Source organism: Calliphora vicina, chromosome 1, assembly GCF_958450345.1.
Source record: "Calliphora vicina chromosome 1, idCalVici1.1, whole genome shotgun sequence".
Classification (NCBI taxonomy): Eukaryota; Metazoa; Arthropoda; class Insecta; order Diptera; family Calliphoridae; genus Calliphora; species Calliphora vicina.
In genome coordinates, this window is record NC_088780.1 from 146,765,251 (window position 1) to 146,787,651 (window position 22,401).

Consider the following 22,401-nt stretch of genomic DNA (forward strand, 5'->3'; position numbering starts at 1 on the left):
ACTATTATTATTTTAAATACATATAGAATTTTCTCTCAATTTTGTTATAAACATATGTATGTATTGCTTCCATTCATAAAGATGACCAGCCCGATGGAGAAAAAAGCTGCAGTAAACAAAATACCAGAAAAACATATTTTAAAACTTAACAATTAGACCATTAATTATTAATTAACCTACTCACTTTTTGTCTTGATAAAAATAGTTTTAATTCAAAAAAAAAACATGAAAATAAAATTATATATGAATATTTAAGAAAGTAAATGATCTAATCGTTTTATTTATCAAAATCCATCTCTAGTGGTTTCAACTTAATTTTCAATTTTCTTCACATACTTTAGGGCGTTTTTATTGACCTAAATTTAGCGCCATCTACAGTTTGCCCATAGTTGAAAATAAATTACGAAAAATCGGGTTTTTCAGTCTGGCACCACCAGGGGCAAATTTTGTACATGTTTAACAAAAACGATCTGGCAGCACTGGTAATATGGTAGAAAATTATCAGAAGAGTTGCCAGACTGCCGCGACTGATTTTTGTTCATTTATTTTTGGCCTACATGCTATCAATAGATGGCGCTAAATTCATGTTATTAAAAACGCCTTAAGGTATGTGATGTTTTTTGAAATTTATCAATATAATGTAATAATGGTAGTATAACAGAACTTACCTTTTTTTAAGTGATCTTTTAAATAAAACAAGTGTTTCTATGTTTATATATTGATTTTTTTTTTAAATTTATTGAATTGATCATGAATATTTAACTTTCATGTTCGTGTTTCTTTACATAATTTCATATTTTCCTTTAAATATATATAGACTTTACATAAGTATTTAGGTTGTTTATAAATTTGAGAAATTTAAAAAAAAAAACTAACTAAAACAAATGTAAATTGTATAACGAAAAAACAAGGTTCTTGTAAAATAATATTTAAGGAATAATGTACTTGAAATAAAATGTTTTGCTGAAAGATTTTATGTTCTAGAAAAACTGTTCGAAGTATTGTACTTAGATTCATACTGTAGCTTTCTTGCAAAGGGAATCCATCTTAAAATCAAACGAATTTAATTAATGAATGTATGAAAACGATATTACTTTTTGTATAGAGAATAAGCTGGAAGAGTTATTTTTAGAACGATATTATGCCGTAAAAAGAAACAAATACTCGGAAAACTCAGCTGTCTAGAACACTATACAAATTTTAGAACAAATGTACAGCATCTCCAAAATATTAACTCAAAAATATTTGTTTATAACCTTGAAAAAGTTCCAAAAAAAGCTCCCTACAAAACAGAAATAATTTTGTATGAATAGAAACACTATTGCCATAGTAATTATAACAACAGCAATTCCTTTAGTGTTGATTGAAAAACTAGACTACAGAAAATTGAAAATATTTTTTTCTAGCAAAATTTTTTACAAAATAAAATTAATAAATAAATAATAACAACAAATATTTTTTTAAAAAAAACTACTACATAAAAACCAATGATAAAATATTAGTAGTATTAATTAATTAATAATAAATTAAAAAACATAAGTAAACAAATTGATTATTGAAAACAAAATAAATATTATAAAAAATTAAAAAGTTAAAAAGTGATAACAATTATTTTTGTCCTTAAAACTACAAAATTCACTTAAATTTAAATATTTGTTTTTAAACATTTTTCCAAATGTTTTTTAAACGATTTTGTTTGTCAAACAAATCTTTTTTTTAACAATTTTTGTTTTGACTTAAATTCTAATAAGTTTTAATGATTAAACGCAGTTTTTCAATAATTTTGATTATTTTTGTTTTGTTCTTGTTCTTTATGTGGCAAATGTTTTTAACATTGAATATTTATATTTGTGAAATTCTTAAATTAAAGATTTTCTTTGTTTTTTTTTACAGGAAACAATAATATAGATATTAATTCTTAGTTTTAAAGAGATTTTTGTTTTGTTTTTGGTTAGATAATATCTATAATAAGTTTTTTTTATTTAAATAATAAATGTTACTTAAGGTCTATGAAAAATGTTTTTAAACTTAAAATAAACAAAATATGCAACAAAAAAAAAAACAATATTTACATTAAGATTTTTTTTTAAATTTTGCTGAGCAAAATTTTTAAGCGATTTATAATTTATTTTTTAAATATATTTTAATTATGTTTTACATGGAAAATATTTTTTAAACATCCATTTATGTATGTGGTTCTATTTGGTGTAAATACATTGTTTAGATTTTCTTTCTATTTGAAAAAATATAATTTTTATTTATCTTTTTATTGTCTATTTCCGGTTGTTGTATTTGGGGTCAGGGGGTGTTTAAAACGAAAAGATTTGAGTTCAAAATTTTATATTTAAATTTCATACATATTTTGGTTGGGTACATTGTTTTAAAATATCTTAAATAAATGTTAACAAGCTTGATTTTGTAAAAATTAAGTTTGGTATGATTTAAACAAATTAAATATTTAAATAAATTATTTGCATTTCGAAAAAGTTTTTTCCCTTTATTATAGAGAAATGTTTCATTGTGATAACTGAATTTAGCGTCGTATCACAAAGTATACAGAGTCGACACGGCAAAAAAAATATATTTGTCTCTTTCGCTTGAAACAATTTCAACTGGTTTGGTTTTGTGCTTATTTATATAGTTGTTTGTATAAACCGCAAATTTCTTTTCTCTTTCTATCGAAACAATTTCAAAAAAAGCTGATTTTAGTGTTTTTGAACTGTCAAATTTGACGCCAATGTATACTTTGTGGTCGTATGTCTTAATTTTATTAATAAATTGAAACATCACTATCTCACTAGTGTGAATTCACAATAAATTCGGTTGTCACAATGCATCAAATCTCCCAGTTTCTCAAACGTTTTACAAACAAAGAAATTAGTTTCTTATAAAAAATATCTTATTTATTTTTCTCTCTGAAGGGAGCACTATATTTGTTGATCACCTTTCGTATTATTTGTATTTTACAGTTCCGATAGTGTCAGATTTATTTACAAGTATGTTAATTGTTGTCATTAATACATTTATTTTATCTTCTACTGTAAATTTTTACAGAATTTTAAACATTTTCATTTAAATTTTTACCGCTTACAGAAAAGACCAAAATTTCTTAGTACTTTTATGTATATTTGCTACTTTCCAGAGCTATATGAAGATACCTGATGACAAACAAGATTTCTTGTTATTCGCTAGACTTTTAATAATAATCACGTTTTAAAAACTAACGGAATCAAACTCATTAATTTCGATATGGGAAATTGTAACAGTTAAACTGTCTATATTTTTTTAAATATTTTTCAAGAATGAAAACGCATTGTTCAATCGTGCAACCCCATGTTTTGTCAAGCCATCATGTTTGCGGACTTTTTGTGAGAAAATTACATTTGATTGTAGGCATTGTTGTGTAAACAATTGTTCTATTAGAAAAAGAACATAACATCGACAAGAGTTGTCCACACCAGACAAATTGTTCGCTAAGATAAATTGATGGTTCGTTTAGACGGGGATAATGCTCCATCTTCTTTTTTTAGTCCAGTCAACTGTAATAAAAAATGCCCCCAAAAGTATGCAGTACAAATTTAGACAATTTATTTGGAAATAAATAAGAACAGGCAGGTGTATGTGGATTGGAGAAACTTGAAGAACTAACGTTGGTAAATAGCTACTGATCGAAACCGGGGCGGTCAACTAGTTTTTTCTAAAGGTAAGGTTACACATGGCAAATATTTAACGAAAAAGACGTAACCACTACATAAAACATATTTGAATTCATTTATTTATTTCTAAAAACGTATTTTACTTAGGATGATGCTAAACGAAACATTTAGTTTTATTTTTTTTGACGCTGTTTGATCTTACAAAAAATTTGTAAGAGTAAACACTTCAAACAAATTTATGCTAAAAAGTGGTTACGCTTTTTTGTGTAAATATTTGCCTCGTGTGACCCTACCTTAACCCAGATATGCCGAAGGCGATCACATAATCTCCCATGAGGTATTGGTGAGTATTAAGTATGTGAACAAAAAAAATGGTATTTTGATAAACGTGACGTATCCTGTAAACAAGAACTACATGTAGTACAGTCGGCATATCTGGGTTAACTTCAAACTGTCAGCTATCAAATGATTTTTTTCCCTGCACTTTTTGAGTCTAGGGTAGTTCATGAACGAACTGTTAAATGCAACGATTCAATTGTTTCAATTAAGTTAAATAGTACAAATCTTTTGCTCAATTAGTTCAGTTTTGAACTATGAACTACTATTATTGTAATTAATTGGAATTTTTAACATCACACAAAATGAAAATAATGCATCCAACGTAATCTTTTTCGGTTTCAAATCTAATCGATTTTCATTACATATGTACATGATTATACATATTCCAAAGCAAATTGAGTTTTCTTAATGTTATTTAAGGGTTTTAATTCTGAAGTTAATTTAAAATTCGTACTTGATTCTGTGTGTAAATTCTGCAAATTGTAGAAATGATTTCTGTAGAAAATGTTAAATGAAAATATCCAGCATTAAATATTAACACTGATATTCATAATCAATTTTTAAATTTAGAAACCGAAATTTCTCTACAAAACTTGTGTTATAAGCCTTGATACTCGTAAATTTAAATATTTATTATGAATAAGCCGAAACACAATATTGACAACAATTTAGGACAACGGATTATTTCTGTGACAACATCTTAAAACAACATAAGTAGAAAATCAAGGTTTAGAGTTACTTAACAATTTTTTTATAGAGCGTAATTTGTAAATTAAGTTAAACTTGAAATATTTCTTAAATTAAATGTAGACTTAAGTAATTTATTATATAAATGATATAACATTAATTTGAAAAATTAAATTTATAAGCTCTGATTAGACAATTATATTAGGCCGCATTTAAATCAACTTAATTCCACTCAAGATGTTATGCAATGTTGCCACTGACTTATTGATTAATTTTAGATGCTATTTCCTAAAATAAATCGTTATCATCTACAATATACATATATTTACTTAGTTAGTTTATAAGCTTGTAAATATTTTGTATAAAGACATATTAATTTATTTATGCATTAGCCTGTTAAAAGTTTAGTTGTAAAAAGTTATACATACAAAACATTTACGAATTACTTGCTATTAGCTACAAAATAATTCTAATAACAACATCATCAACTTCATTTATGGTTTTAAATAAGACAATTTAATTCCTTTGTATTACCAAAGTATAGCCCTGCATGGACCACGAAAACTGTGGATTGCCATTATTAACAGTTGTTGTAGTTGATGTTGTTGTATTCGTTACAGAACTTGAACTTACCACTGGTTTATTCAAATCCTTGGGAGCAGTATGTCATTTGGACACTGATGCCGGCGACGACGAGTTGATCATTTGGCTAACGCTTGTAGATGATGAAGATTTTGTGGGTGAGTTGCCAGCGCCGCCTGGTGGTGCCGGTGCTATACGAATGGGTTTGTGTCTGGACTGTGATGAACCTGTTGTTGTTGAAATAACATTCGATGAGGTATTGTTATTTAAGCCGGCAATCAAATCGTAACCACCAGTACGTGGTATGGGGCGTTTATTGGCGCGGTTGGGACTGTTCTGATGTTGTGTGGATGATGTGGGTTGTTGAATTTGCTTGGCCGAACCGGATGTGGTGGTGGCTGTTGTTGATGTAGCTGAAATACGATCCAATTCGGTCATTGCTTCTTGTATAGCTTTTTCAAGTTGAGAATTTAATTTTCGGCTCCTTTGGAATTGGTTTTTGTTTTGATTTTAATTTGTGGGTGTTAAAAGTGTGTTGAATTTTTTTGGGTTTTGGTGTTAGATTCATGAGAAAAGGAAAGTAGGTGTTGGAGGTGAGAAAATAAACAAATTAAAAGAAATAAAACAAATTAAATAAATTAAATGCTCACATATAAGAAAATTAACTGAAATATGAAAAATTATAATAAGATCAAATTAGAAAAACTAAAATCTTTAATAAAACATTAACTAAACAAAATTCTTATACAACTCATATTATTACACATTTACTAAATAAAATATCTAAAAAAATGTTAAACAAGAAGAAATAAGTAAAAATAATACTTTTTAAGTGCTATCTATCTACTTTTAAATCGCAACATTTTTACAGATTTCTTGAATTCCTTTATGGAATTTAAATATTTGAGTTGGACTAATTCTAAATCAACATAAACATTTAATATCACTGGATTTTTTGAATAGATCTAACTTTGAAACCACAAAATTCTTCATTGATATTAATTAAAAATATAATTAAATTTATGAAAACCCCTTTAAATATTGTAAACTCCTAAGAATGTGAGTTATAATATCCTATTAATTATAATTTAATAAGAACCATTTAGATTGACCCAATAACATATGCGAAAAAAAATGCAACAAAAACGAAAATGGGACATTTTTCACATTAGAAATACATGAAATTTGAAGGGTGTTGAAAAACACAAAAATCGTCTGGGAGTGACATTTAAGAACTGTCTTCTATTTAAAAAGTACAAAAACTTTTTTTATCACTTTATTAAGGGTGCTTGAACAGTTAAGATAAACTTTCTTATTTAAAAATTAATCTTTGATGTTTATTCAAGACTTAAACTCGACAATACTTCCTCTTTCAGCATGTGAAATTTCATTTAAACCAGACTAACCGTTTAGAAGTTACAGAATTATTTTTCTTTTTTTTCTATACCACTGTGCGTAGTTCAAAAAGAGGCCTGAAAAGTAGCTCATTTTTTCTTTGGCCAGCGTGAAAATTTTTGATGCAATTTTTCTCCGCATACGTTAAAAAATCAATATAATGATTAATAGATTAATCAGGAGGTTCGCTAAATCGCACATCGTCAATTAAAACACTTTATTTTGAACAGACATGTATTTTTCCAAAATCTGAATAAGAAATTGCTTGTGATCTTGTTGAATAAATTACTTGTGGTGTAATGTAATGTTCCCCCCAACCTCTTAGTAAACTTACACTAAAACAAATCTTAATTGTATCAAAAACAAATGCTCACTTTCTTGTATCCTTTTGCGCCTTGTGATGAGCCTCCAGACCTTCGGAAAGACTTTGTAATAAATGTATGGCCATAATTTCTGTATTTGAACGTCCACCACCGCCAAACCATTGAACCCAAACCGATTCTGGCTGATTATCGAGAATCTTTACAACTTTGCCCGGCCAGGCAGGAAAACCACGGGCTGGCCCCCATATTAATTCACCCACAGCGAAAGTACGTTGTAAACTGGCCGCCAATGGTGGTGAAGATGATGAGGGCGACAGTGGTGTATTATCAACCATGTCTAAAGATTTATTAGAACTACGTGGTGAAGTTTTATAAGAACGATTACGATTTCTTATGTTAATAATTTTCGAAGGTGTTTGCAATTGCAGCTGCTGCTGTTGTTGTAGTTGTAGTTGCTGCTGTTGATATTCCATCAGAGATATAGATGAATTTTGTAGCATTTGTTGCTGTGGGGTGGGTGTGCGAGGCGGTGGTGGTGTTATCATGAGCGTTGTAGTGGGAGAATTTTGTGGTGAATCTATAGTAGAAATACTTTTGAATAAAAAATCACAAAATCTAATATTTTGGAAAGAAGTTTTGTTTTTTTTGTAGTTTGCTCTAGAAATTGTATTATATGCAGTTAGCTGTTGGGAAAGCTTTTTTAATTTGAGGTAAGAGGAGAAGGGTTAAAATGCCATTACCAAATCAGTTTTAACCCCTTAGTTAATAAACGAAGTTAATAAATGAAAGTGAAAATTAGCTTAAAATTTTTTACCAATTTAATGTTAATATATTTGTAAAATGTTATTTTATGGTTTATTCATACGTGTATTGTCAATAAATAATCTTCTATTCAATAAATCAATAGTAATTTCAAATAAATATTTGAAACGGAAAAAACAAAAGTGAAATTGATCGCTTCCGCAGGCATATGAACATCGTAAATCATTGACAGCTTTTTACACATTTATTGACAGAAAAACTTGATAAAAATATTAAGTAGATTAGGGTGGCCTTGCAAAAAAAAATGTGGATGTTCCCAACTAAAATAAATGATAATCATGGGTATTCCTGTTCTCACTTTCACCATTCACCGTATTTGTAATATGCTTCCAAAAATACGGTGAATGGTGAAAGTGAGAACAGGAATAGCCATGAATATAATAATAAGATCTAAGATACAATTTATCAAAATATTTGTCCTGCGGTTTGTTGAGCTGTATGAAAGGATAAAAATATAATTTTTTGGTTGTTCTTTACTATCTTTATCGATGGCTTAATATAGAAAGGTCGTATCTCAACTTTTAATTACTTTACAGGAGAAGAAAAAAAGACTCAATAATATCAGAAAGTGAAATTGAAAAGAAAACAACTAAAAATTTGTTTTATATCAAAAAATATTTTTAGAAAATATTTTATTCTTTAATATAAACCAAAAAATATGCATTCCATTTTAAATGAGTTAGAGGTTTTTCTTTCAAACGATTTTTTAAATGAGTTAGGACTTTTTTATAATTACTGTAAATCTGTTATTCGTCAACATAGGAAACTGAATTTTTTAAGGGAGTTCTATTTGAGTTTTGTCTACCAAAATATGTAAAAAACCCGATTTTGAAAAAAACGAGATACGACCTTTCTATATTAAGTCATCGATATGTAATTTTTATCTGAATTGTTTATGTAGGTCTAAAAATATTCAAAATTTTGAATTTAGTCTGCAAAAATTGTTTAAAACGTTATAACCCTTATATAATTTCGCAGAAGTTCAGTTTTCCGTTGTTTTTGCGAAATTTGATCTGAATTTCTGGCAACCTATTTTCTTCCTGATATTAAAGGATGACAAATAAATAAAAAAAATGGCGTGAAATGGGGAAAGTATTTCAGTTAAACTTAAATTTGTTTTATAACCCAATAAAATTATAAAGTGTCATAAACTAATAGAAAGATTATGGAAATTTCTGAAATACAATTGAAAACTCTGAAATGAAATTGGAAATGGTGTAGATTGAATTTCGAAATTTTTATGATTTTTAAATTCTTGTAACGTAAACTAATTACTTTTAATAGCTCCATGTCAAAATAAAAAAAAAAAATTTTTGCCAAAAATTTAAAAAGAGCTGACACCAGGGCAAACATTTTGAGAAATGGTCTCTCAATTTTACCGACACCTTATTTTTCTTCCAAACAAACGGGACCACCCTAATATACATATGTATGTGGAAAATACATACATATATATTGTATATGCACATATGTATTTATTAGACTCCTTTTAGGCGTTTCGCCTTTTTTAATATGCTTGTATAAATATGTATCGTAATTTGATGAGGTTCATGAACACGACAGTCAGTAAATAACAAATTATATTTCATGTGTAACTAATGATTGTTAGACACACATTTCTTTGGAAAATTCCAGAAGCCATTTTTTTTAAATAACGACACTTAATGGCATTCAGGAAATTTTTAGTTGGTAAAATTTTAATAAATATTTTTTTGCTTTAAAAAATTCGGTATGAATTTCAGCATAAGAACAGGATATCTCCATTTTGTGTTCTTGAGAAACCAATTTTAAAACTATAAGTTCTGAAATTTCCAAATTCAAGACACACTTTATTTTTTTAAAAGAATCACAAAGATATATGGAATCATAGTATATAATGATACAAAAAAAGATATTAAATAGTTCCATCGTTATCTATATAGTTGACCTTTTGAACATTTTTGCAATATTTTGTAATCCTTGACTTTGTTTTATTGCCCAAGAGTAGGTAAACATTAAAACCTCAAATGAACATCATTAAAACCACCCATAAATTCAAAGATATACCCAAAGGAAAATTTTATTGTAGATGAATAAAAAATCAATCAACAACGCAAAAAAAAAACATAATAATAACACCAAACAAAAGTGGAAAAACCGAGTCACTCAAGTGTAAATAATAAATGTGGAAAATAAACATGACATTGACAAAGAGGACAAATATGTTGATGATAAAATGGACATTAATAAATAAAATACCAAATAAATAAATAAATTTATGTGCATGTATATTAAGTTAACGTGTGTATAGGAGTAGCTGATTGTTAAAATAAAATATGCAAAAAAGTTCTGCTATGTAAGTAATAATAAAATTATTGAGGCAATCAAGAAAGAATAAAAAGCAACAGTAACCAAAAAAATAAAAAAAACACAAAATACAAAAGCTTAATAAGCAAAAGAAAAAAAAATATGGCACCAACAGACATTTATCCTTGCACAAAGGATACAAAGATAATGAAACATACACACGCTCATATTTGGCTCATGTATGTCAGAAGTTGTGTAAATGTAAAGAAATGATAAAAGAGTAATGAAATGTTACAATAAATAATTCAAAAGAATAGCATATTTGAAGGATGTGAAATAACAAATGTTATAAAATTAAAGAGAGCAAGTATAAGGGAAAGAGTGAAGGGAGTTATAACGGCTTACGGAATTAGGTTATAAATATTTACTTACACTTTAAAGTTTTTATTAAGAAATGTATTAGACAGTAATATGCATGTGGAAGGATTATATAAAGGATCAATAATTGTGTTCAAAGTGTTCAAAGTATGTATGTGAGTATAGGCAAACTACTCACTAACAAAGAAAGTCTCTCAGGTAATATACATAAGTGCCTGTGTTTTCGATAAAGCTTGAAGAATTAAAAAATTCAATTTTCAATTACATGTTGTATCTATAATACATAAATAAATTATAATACGAGGTTTACTACTTCTGTTTCGAGGTATGGCATTTCACTTTAAAAGTTCATCTCTGCTATGATCATTAGAATATGATTTTGGGAAGCGGATTAGTTCCATAGCAACGGCCGATCAACTTAAAATATTGATCGTATTTCGCTGACGAATTTTACGAAGTTTAAATTAGGTTGTTGTGTTCATTACAGCACCCGTCAAGCCTAACACTTATTCTGATCAATTTTGCCTTTTACAGTTTCTATTTCTGATTATGTTTTTTCACTCACGAAAGGTGGTAACACGTTTAGGAATGATTCATACAAATAAATTTATTATAATCCAAATATTTTTTGGAATATTTCTAGATATTTGACCGATTTGGACAATAATCAAATTTTAAAGCATTAAAAACAGTTTGGCAATTTTAACTCATGAGTCATGACAAGACATTTGAGTCTTCTGAAGGGTACTTACGTACTTTTTTTAGCTAGGTATAGTAGTAAATCCGAAAAGTTTTTCATATTGTGCTTTTCGTAAAATGTCTAAATATCATTATTATTTTACAAATGTTTATGTATATTACTAAGGACTTTTTCTTCATTTATAAATATATTTATATAAGTATGTAGTGTTGGTGTATTAGTAGTGTATATTAGTTATTAATACTAGTATTCCAAAGGATTCGAAATTTGTGGTTACATGTAGGTAAATGAAATCGTGTGTGAGCCTTCAACTTTCAACTTATTTTCTAATGTAACATTATGTTAGTATTATTTTAAATATTTTAAACTTTTGTAGTGTATGAGTATTTATATTATATGGCAAGGATACAAATATGTTTTGTTATTAAAATAGAAAAATATATCTATATACAACTATAAATATAAATGTAACACAACTCAATTCAACTTCGTAATTCTTAACATTCTATGCATTCAACCTTAAAACTACACATACACATAAATAGTCATATAAAATACCCAGCAGTTTTACAAGTGGTCAGTGTATCCCTTACCCCCATTATCACAACCCAGCAGTTCTAGGAGACAGTACCGAACTAGTGATTTTACCCATCATTTAGGGTGGGAGCTAGTTACTTCAATAGCCACGTGATTAGTCATTTTAACACGGGCATGTCCTAGGCAGGGGGTCAATTGTCTCTTTTTGATTACAATGGGACTGTCTAATAGCTGTTCCAAAGTAGGCAACGCATTGGATTCACAAACTGGTTACATAGCGTCAGTTACCTTGCTAGCTTTGTATCTGGTTACTTGATCAGCTACTTGACTAGTTATTTTAACACGTGCATGTCCTAAGCAGGGGGTCAATTGACCCTTTTGATTACAATGTGACTATCGGATAGCTGATCGAAGGTAGTCAACGCTTCTGGTGGATAAAATAAACTGCAGTACAAAAAAAAGTTTGAAGTGACTTCACCATAGGTTACTAAGAGACACTAAAGTGACTATTGACTTCATGCTATGTTACATGCGATATCAGTATACTTAAGCAAAAATAAAAATAAACTGTATGAGAATTATATTAACACAATTTGTAAAAAACCAGTTTGTACGAATTACTCACAAAACGTTTAAAGTGACTACACTCTCGATTACTTAGAGACACTTAAGTGACAATTGTCTTCACGCTAGATTACTTGGGATGCATAAAGTAACCAATTGTCTTCTCTCTGCACTACAAAGTGCACACACGTGTCAAATGACCAAAATATATAAAATGGAGTCAGCCAAGTGATAAGACATTTGTGACAATTACTGTCTTTAAGGAATACATTGACTACTTGCTTATCTGCTGGGAATGTATAGTTATGTTTTAACCTAAAGTTATACTGACAGATTTCATACAAACATTATTTTATCCGACAGTACAACCAACTATCCGTTGACATATAACCAGACTTCCTGTAAATTAAGGTTGGAGACAGTAATTGTAGCTAAATGGCCGACTCCAATTTATATATTTTTGGAAATTCAACACGTATGTGCTCTTTGTAGTGCAGATATAAGTCAATTGGTTTCATTATACATCCAAGGTAATCTAGCGTGATGCCAATTGTCACTTAAGTGTCTCTTAGTAATCTAGAGTGTAGTCATTTTGGGCGTTTATTTTGTATTGCTTTATTTTGGAAGTGTTACGTACAAACTGTTTTTTTACATATTGTGTTAATATAATTCTCATACAGTTTATTTTATTTTTGCTCAATTATATTTACATCCCAGGTAGTCTTGCGTGAAGTCAATTGTAGCTTAAGTGTTTCTAAGTAAGCTAGAGTATAGTTACTTTATACGTGTATTTGTACTGCATTTTAGAAAGTAGTTATTTTACCCACTAGAGTAAACAGCGGAAGGTTTGTTTACAAGCAATCGATTATTGGACTGTCTTTTTAACTAACTATTTGAGGTCAATTATCTTTCGCTTAGCACCCCTACATGTTTAGACAACTAACTATATAGCTATTAAGGTAACTGGATCTATATAAACGGTATGTGAATCCAATGCGTTGACTACTTCGGACCAGCTACAATATAGTCCATTTGTAATCTATGTAGGGTCAATTGACCACCAGCTTAGGATACCCACATAGCTATTTATATAACTAGTGGTCACCCTAAATGATATGTAAAATCATTTAATCACCCAGAACTGTTGGGTACATATTTTATTTATAAGTATGTGTGTGTATGTGTGACTAAATGTGTCGAATGTTGCAAGTTATAGGAATTAGAGTTAGTAAAGTAGTTGTAAGATATGGCAGTAACTCATGGTAGAGCATTAACAAAACTTACCATGAGTATCAGGTTTGTTGCTGCCACCATTATCCGCATGATGATGCTGTGGATTATTTGCTGTATTGTGTTGTTGCTGATGCTGCTGCTGTAAAGTCAAGTTTGTTAAGCCAGTAATATGGGTGGCAGTTGTTGAACCTCCACCACCCACAACCTGATATTGAGGTGGTGTTTGTACACGACGTATTTTCGCTTCCGTTGGTTTATAAATATTTGTGTTTTGATATGCGGTTGACATAACGATGCCTGCAAAATGTAAGAACAACAAAAGGGAGAGTTAGCATAAGAGCAAAGACTACAAAACAAAAATATGTATTTAGAAAAGGCAACATATTTTAGCAGCAGGATTAAATCAAAGTTAAGCAAAAATATAAGCCGATATTGCTCGATATAATAAAATAACAAACACTTATATGACAAATACTTAATATTCTATAAGTAGATGCTGCTGCTATAGGCTACAAAAAATATACTAAGTAAAGCTGACATCAACATTATTTTATTCTTCTTTTTTTTTTGTAAGTAGTTTTTCTATATTCATAAGTCGATTCTTAGCAACAAATAAAAGGTACTAGGAAAAGCGTTATCGATTGTTGGTAGATACTCATAGATGTCTATTTATATAAAAATATGGTTTGGTTAGATTTGTTGTTACACTAACAAGACGAGAAGATGCTCATATGTTTGAGTCAGAGTAAGTATGTTATTAAGGAATGAAATGAAATCGTATTAAAAAGATGACTTCCTTAAGTAATAAAAACTTATGTACATATGTGCTAAAATAAACAGTTGGTGGTAAATAAAAAATAACAGTTTTTGATATAAAATCATAAATTCAATAGAAGAGACATGGTCCAGCAAATGAATTTTGAAATGTATTTAGTTTGGTAAAGTTAAATTAGTGCTAAAACTTGGAATGAAAATTAAATTTACACCTTAGTTAAGATGTTTCATGCTATAGTGATTTTATAAATAAGCATTTAAGATAAATCGGAATATATGTATATAAATGAATATATCTAAAAATCACATTGCTCCTTATCCAAACTGTTTTAAAATACATTTTAAGCTACATTTATAGTTATTAAAAACAAACATAATCTACTAGACATATCCTTAATATTCTCTGTCATTGAGTAGCATAATTTAATGTTATGCTTCATTGAAGTCTATTCATTTTGTGTAACAAAACAAACAAAAAAATACACAGGATCGACAGTTTCCTTATTTCATTGTTGGTTTTATGGTGTATGAATTGTAAAAATTGTTACTATGCGTGTGCCTGGCCAGCCTGCCTCCCTGACTAATAGTGCATGCAATTTATGACACCCACTCAGAATCAGAAAAGAGAAATACAAACAAAATACACTGCAAACAAATTTCTTTATTCAAATATAAGGAGGAAACGTGTAGCAAACGGTATTTGTAGCAGTAACAAAATAACATTATATATTATTTTCATTACTGTAAAATTTAGCAATTTAATTTTATCATGTCTATCATTTTCTTTATTTAATGTTGCGTTTTAATGTCTACTTTTATTATTTGCACGCTACATTTTAAAGTTATATCCTTAAGGACATTCAAAAAGCTTACTGGTCTGAAATGATTTTTGTTTTAAGATTTTTAGTAACCACATTGAGTCTCGCAAAACTGACACTTTTAGATTTAATACATTTCCCCAATACTGTTTCCCCAAGTCTAACATAACCTTTAAATCTTTATATAGTATTTACTTAGATGCTTCTTATTATATTTATTTGGTTTTTATTACAAGGTCTTCTGCTTTCTTTTATTATACTTTATCTTTATTTTATTGTTGTGGATTTTGTGTGGCCTTTTACTTCTTATGAAAGACGTTTAAGCTCACATACCTTAAGGATTTGGTTTAGTATTTGTTCCTTTTTGGTTTTTATCGTTGTAAAATTTTTAGAAAAACATAAACTGGCAAATTTTATGTTGTTAAGAAGGCATATTTTGTTACAGTTATTTGTTTTTGTTTTCGTAATAGAATATTAATGGATGTTATAGATGATTTTCATGAGATTTTATTAGAATTAGTTGTATACAAAATCTTAAAGTAGAGTATGGTTATTACGACTTATGGCATTTTAAAGACTCGAGTTCATATATAAAAAAATGCGGGATTTACAATAGATGGCGTATCTTTTGAATGCAGTTTTTGTTTTTAATAACTTATATGTCATTTTGAAGGGTACATATATGTCATTTATTCTCACTTAGTTATTGGACATCGACAAGAAATTTCTTTTTTTGCTTTGAAAATGTCGAATTTTGTACCAACAAAGTGTCATATGCGTGAAGTTTTTCTTTATTTCTTTAATTTGAAAAAAAGTCCAGCTGAAGTATACCGAAGCTCACCAACGCTTATAGTGAATGTGTTCCATCGGTTTCAACTTGCGAGAAATGGTTTGTTCGGTTCAGAAGTGGAGATTTTGACACCGAAGACAAAGATCGCCCAGGCCAGCTGAAAAAGTTTGAAGACCATGGGCCGAATTACCGTTCGATATCGAGTAAAATCTATTGTAATTTTCTTATTTGGGATTACGGCATTCGATATCGAGCATGAAATTTAGTACATTTTGTTATAATTACGATATCGAAATTATTTTTCGATACGATAGTTCATTCGATCACGAATGCGGTAATTCGGCCCCAGGCATTGGAGGCATTACTCTATGGAGAATGTTGTCAAACTAACAAAAGCTTGCAAAATCATTGGGAGCTACTCAAGCAGCAATTTCAAAATGTTTGCGAGCAGCAGGATTCATCCAAAAGCAGGGGCATTTGGTATCATACGAATTGAAGCCGAGAGACTTTGAATGACCTTGCATGTCCAAAATTATTGTTGAATGCTATAAAAGAAAATCATTTTTGCAACGAGTCATTACTTGCGATGAAAAATGCATCCATTTCGATAACCCGAGGCGTAAGAGATAGTATGAGAAGCCCCGTCAACCAGCCGAATCGACATGAAAGCCAAATATTCATGGCGCGAAGGTAATCTATATCTATTATGAGCTACTGAAATTTGACCAGACCATCATCACAGGGAAGCTGTACCGAACGCCGAACCGAAAAAACAACGCAGTCTACAACCAATAAAATGTTATTTTTTTCTAAATATAAAGGAAATGGTATATAAAACCTTATTTTTCTCGATTTTTGAATTCAAAATAATCTAAAAGCTCCCTTCTATTTGAAAAAGTCCAAAAACCCCTAATTTTGTTTAATTTAATTGGCACATTTGCACTTTGGGATACATGGAATTTGAAGGATGTTGAAAAACACCCAAATCGTCTGTGCGTGACAGTTGGATGCTCGAACAGTTAAGAAGAAATTTATTCTTTTTTAGAAAATTATAGTCTTTGATGTTTATTTTTTTTCTTAATATATTGATAAGAATTGACTGTCAAATAAAATTCCAAGAAAGGCAAAATTTTCAATTTACAGAAGATTGATTGAGAGTCATATAATTATTTTTGAAAAACTCAATAATAGTTTTACTTCCTTCCAAAAAAATTCACTTTTCTGCTTAGCACAGTATTATAACCTCAGTATTCTGAACATTATGACAACACTATAATCTTTTTTAATAACTAGTTTATACGTAAATTTAAAAATAAATCTTAATTCAACAAAGTACAAAAAAATAACTATATACATTTAAAAAAAAACTCACCTTTCTCACAAACTGTAGTCGAGGGTGACTGGCGACTGTCGGTGCTTAAGGGTGAGACAGTGCCACCATCAGGTTCGGAACTGGAAACACACTGAACCTTAAAAAAATTAACAATTTAGCAAATACGAATCACGTTTAGAAATAAGCTAACAAAATATAACTTACCATATCACTGCCACCACTGCGATGACTGGGAGGTCGCTCAGGACTTCTGGGACTATGTGTAGTCGTATCCGGAGGACTAGCGGCTGCTGAGCGTGAATTGGCCAACTGTGTATTGGGCGATGTGGTGGAGGAGGTAGCTGTTTCCAAAACAATACCCACTTGATTGTTAACCACATGATGTTGTTGCTGCTGATGATGATGTTGATGTTGTTGTTGCTGTTGCTGATTAAGTTGATTTTGCTGATGTTGCTGCAGAGCCTGCAGTGTTATATGCTGTGGCGTGGATACTTGCTGATGATGCGGCTGTTGCACTTGTATGGTGGCATTTTGTTGTACAAATGTTGCCGTAGCTGTAGGATTATGCTGTGTACTGGCGGGCATTACCAAACCCATGGGTGTAGAATAGATCTGACCAATTGGACTTAACTGGCCATTACTGCCGACAATAAATTGTTGACCTGTGGTGGTGGATTGTATGAATTGTTTATTGGTTTGTGGTGAGGTTGCTCTCAACATCATGGTACCTTGCGGAGTGGTGGTGAGTATGTTGGTGGTAGGTCCACATGACCCAACGTTTTGTATTTGCAACAATGTAGTGTCGGGAGCCATCACTAAGCCGGATGGCAAAATCAATTGTTGCCCGATTAAATTCATGGGCTGTATTATTTGACCATTTTGCAGTAATATCTGTTGAGGTTGTGTATTTGTGGCTGTTGAGGCCGGTTTATTCACCACTATACCTTGTATGCCATTGCCCAGTTGGAATTGCTGTGGATATGTGGCTGTTGTAGCTGTATTAACAGCTGGTGCTGTGGTCAATTGAACCACTTGTGGCTGATTTGTTGCTTGAGTAGCCGTTGATGCAGCTTGCAGATTTGCTACATGCTGCTGTAGTAAAGATGCAGTTTGATTTGGTATTGTTGGTGATATTTGTGCAGTAATATTCGTTGGATTATTGGCTGTGGGTCCGGGCGATGTTTTGCGCTTTTTAGGTCTTCTTTTAGGATCCCCCTGTGTTATAATAATACGACCATCCGGTTGTTGCACCAAATGTTGTACTACTTGACTGTCCAAGGTGGTAAATTGCTGCTGCTGCTGATGTGGTTGATGAGCTGCTGTTTGTGTTGCTTGCGGTTGTTGTTGTTGTATAACATAGCCGCCATTAGGTAGAGCATTCAAGACCATCGTCTGTTGGCCCAGCACATTTGTGGTGTTGCCTGTATTTGATGGTGTGGTAAGCAATTGATTTGCTGTTGTAATTATGGGTTGTGTGCCAGCTGTGTGTATGATGTTGCCGGTATTTGTTAGGACTTTGGTACCATTGTTGGTAATTAGATTTTGTCCCGAATTCAATATGACAGTAGTGGGTTGTAGTTGTGTAGCAGTACCTTGCGTGTTTGTAGCTTGTGAGACGATGTAGCCGCCGTTGGACTGCTGCTGCAGTGTGGCTGTCGTCAATTGTCCCGTATTGTTTAAGACATCCATTTGTTGAGTGCCCTGTTGTTGTATAATTACATTTGTTGTTGCATGTGATTGTGTCGTTGTTGTCGCATTGCCACTAGCAATTATCACTTGCTGTTGTTGTTGTATGTGTGGTTTATTATTCGAGGACGGCATTACTATAAGTTGACCAGTGGAAGTCATGATAATTTGAGAATTTCCTGTATTATCGTTAGACCTTAGCAACGGTTGTAGCTGCAGCTGACTGATGGGTATGTTGGTGGTGCCATTGGCTGTAACTTTTTGCACGGTTGCCTGTATTTTCTGATTTACCAGGGTTGGTGCTGTGGGATTAATGCGCTGGCCTGATGAGGAGGTGGTAGTAGTTGTGGTGGCTCCTCTACTACCAGCGATAGTGGTGACAGTAGCTCGTGAAGTATTAGTTGCCACTATTCTATGAGGCTGCTGCTGTGAAAATTGTTGTATTTGACCGGCATTTTTAATGTGCCTCAGAATACGCAACTGCTGGGGCTGAGGTTTCTGAAGAGACCCCTGCTGTTGGGGTTTCAAATGAAGCGTTGTAATTTGTGTGGGTAGGGGGGAAGGTGCTGCCTTAGAGTTCGAAGCTTTGGAGCTTGTCGACTCTATTGATCCTGCCGGTGAGGGAGGACAAGGTTTTGGACTTTCATTGCTGGTGGATATAGCTCCTACTTGTTCGGGTTTTTTGGTATTATCTGGTGTCTTGCGTTGTAGATCGGGTGTGGAACGTGGTCCTCCCACTGTACTAGAGGAAACAGGTGATTCTTGAGCAGTGGGTATTAGTTTAATAGGGGTTCTAACTGATGACTGCTGTTGCTGTTTAAAGAGATTTTGTTGAGGGTGCTGCTGAGTAAGGGTAACTTGTGTTGGATTCTTTAAGGTATTAAAGGAAAACTTATTTGAAATAGCGGTTTGACTAGGTGACACAATATTTTGAATATTGGTGAAATGATGTTGTTTTATAGCTTGATTTTGGGAATTTGGCATTTGATAATAATTAATGGTATTGCTAGTATTCAAGAGGCTGTTACTATTATTATTATTATTTGAAACATCTAAAGAAGTTTTATCAATCACAGTCTGGTCTATAGAGACAGTTTGGGTTTCACAGTCATTATCTTCTTCCTCCTCTTCATCGTCCTCCTCATCGCCTTCCGCCTCAGGTTCCTCGCCATCGTCTTCTTCAGCCTCATCTTCATTAAAATCTTCTTCAGGATTTTCTTCCTCCAGTTCATCCTCAAGCTCTTCGTTGGAAATACAATCAGCCAAAGTGTTGTTAGATTTTAATATCTCACCCTCTTCAAGTTGTTCATCTGAATCCACTTTATCTTCGTCTTCCTCTTCATCTCCCTCCACTTCTTCCTCGCCTTCTTCTTCCTCTTCTTGTCCTTCCTCTTCGTCATCTTCTTCTGCTTCACCTTCTTCGTCAGCCTCTGCCACTGATTGCTCTTGACCAGTTTCTAAATTCAACATAGAATTGTGTACCAATGACGTTTGTTGCCGTAAATAACCATTGAGGTCATCTTTATACAAGGATGTGTGATCCATTTGTTGTCGTTGATGCTGTTGTTGCTGGTGTTCTTTATTGTTGGTATCAGCTGCTGCTGTCGTTGTTGGTGGCTGTAGTTGTTGTTGTTGTTGATGCTGCTGCTTTGTCTGACATATACCTTGTGGTTTATTACACAAATTCGATGACCATTGTACATTTTCACTTGCAGCATTCGTCATGTGCGATGAAGCTGATTCATGTTGTGTTAATGCTGCTGATGGTGCCGTTGGTAACATTCTATCATCTTTGGGCCATGTTTTATTAGCACTTTCCATCATGCCATTGTTATTGTAAGTGGGATTTGTTAGCATATATTGTTGTTGTTGTTGCTGATGATGATTTGACAACTGCTGTTGTTGTTGTTGCTGCTGTAGGGGTGGTGGCAGCATTTTAAATGTTGAATTATGACTAGTTTGTTGCTGTCCACCTGTACCACTGCCATCCGAAGTAAATATTGATTTTGACTCTGCTGTTGCCGATGCTTCTGTTGTTGTGGCGGGGGAAAATGATGTATTATTGTTATCAAGTATAGACTCTGAGTTGGCAATTTTTCGACGTTTAGCATCTGTAATGAAAAAGAAAAGAAGTGTTTAAAATAATGATTTTAGAGCTTATCATTAAACAGATGGTAAAATCTTTCAATTTTAAAAGCTAGTAGTCCATCCAAACCCACAATTTCTGCTTAATTTTAACATGTTTTCAATAAATATTTTTTGCTAAACATTACTTCCCCTATATTATCGGCAAATAAATCGCCACCTTCCTTACTTGTTAGTTAGTAACACCTAAACATATTTAGCAGTTTGAATAAATTATTACCTTTGTTGATTTGAATTGAAAAATTACCCACTGACAATTATGAAAATACCACCTCTCTTTGCAATTTTACATACAAATAAAACCTGTGATAAAAACTTCAACTCACACGCATAGTTTTTAAAACTAAATTGAAATTTATTTGCTTAAGTTTGTATGTATCTTTGTATAAGCTGTAACATGTTGTGAGGCTTGCATTTCAGGTACGAGCACTCACTTACTTAAAATGCTGTTTTGAAAAACTATGTAGAAAAAACACATCATTAAACTTGTATATTTTGAAATATCAACACGCAACATGTAACAAGTTCACATAAATTGCTTTCAATCCAGCAAATGCCTTTGTTTTGCTTAATATTTATAGAGTTTTATACAGAACTCCCCTTATATCCTTGGAACAGTCTGTAGAGTTCTATATTACCGGAGGGTTGCTGTAGGATCTACTGTTTAATAGATTTTTATGTTTTATTTCGAAGCATGTTAGCAGGCAGACAAATTATAGTTATAGTTGATTCAATATGTCGTTAGTAACAACATACTACACACTGGTATTTAAAGTGTGTTGTTACAGCACGCACTTCACTACTAAATACCATTCCCCTCACACGAAAAACATTTGCCTGAGTGCAATTTATAAAAGCTGAAACATGCAATCAGTTGCACGGTTTTAGTGCAACATATCATAAATGTTTTTAGTCATATTTAAATTGTACATTACATATTTCTACAATAACTACTAGCACTTACTATGCATTTGGTTTAATAACAGTAAAAGCTTTATGCATTTGACTTGTACTTAAATATAAAATAATTTCTGTTGGTCACAATTCTACTCTGCAAAAAAAAATACTTCCAAAGAAGAGAAATTAATATTGAATTTCGTTGTCATGCCTGCAAAAAGGACTATATCGTCATCTAAAATGTAAATATCATATTTTGTGATGTTCGGTCCACAATTAGTCATAGCTACCATATAGGCCCACTTCCGAAAATCACTTTAACCATGAATTCAACACAAATAATTTATATATATACAAAAGTCATGTCAGTAAATTTTATAACGATCGGTCCATAATTAGTCATAGCTCCCATATAATGCCTACTTCCGAAAATCATTTTTACCGATAATAAAAATT

The 22,401-nt window shown here is 31.3% G+C and overlaps 1 protein-coding gene across 2 annotated transcripts in view; it reads right to left on the bottom strand.

The window, feature by feature from the left end:
* Positions 1-5,076: 5,076 nt before the first annotated feature.
* sba (six-banded) overlaps positions 5,077-22,401 on the bottom strand; it is a 479,153-nt gene continuing 461,828 nt past the window's right edge. Inside the window, exons 5-9 of one of the 2 annotated variants that reach the window (XM_065516094.1) lie at positions 17,422-21,014; positions 17,257-17,347; positions 13,554-13,799; positions 7,034-7,559; positions 5,077-5,748 (exon numbers count right to left, since the gene is read on the bottom strand). In XM_065516094.1, coding sequence (XP_065372166.1) covers positions 5,349-5,748; positions 7,034-7,559; positions 13,554-13,799; positions 17,257-17,347; positions 17,422-21,014 — 4,856 coding nt within the window. In that variant the 3' untranslated portion in view covers positions 5,077-5,348. Of the gene's footprint in view, positions 5,749-7,033; positions 7,560-13,553; positions 13,800-17,256; positions 17,354-17,421; positions 21,015-22,401 lie in introns of both variants that reach the window. The other variant, XM_065516093.1, reaches the window with a different exon arrangement.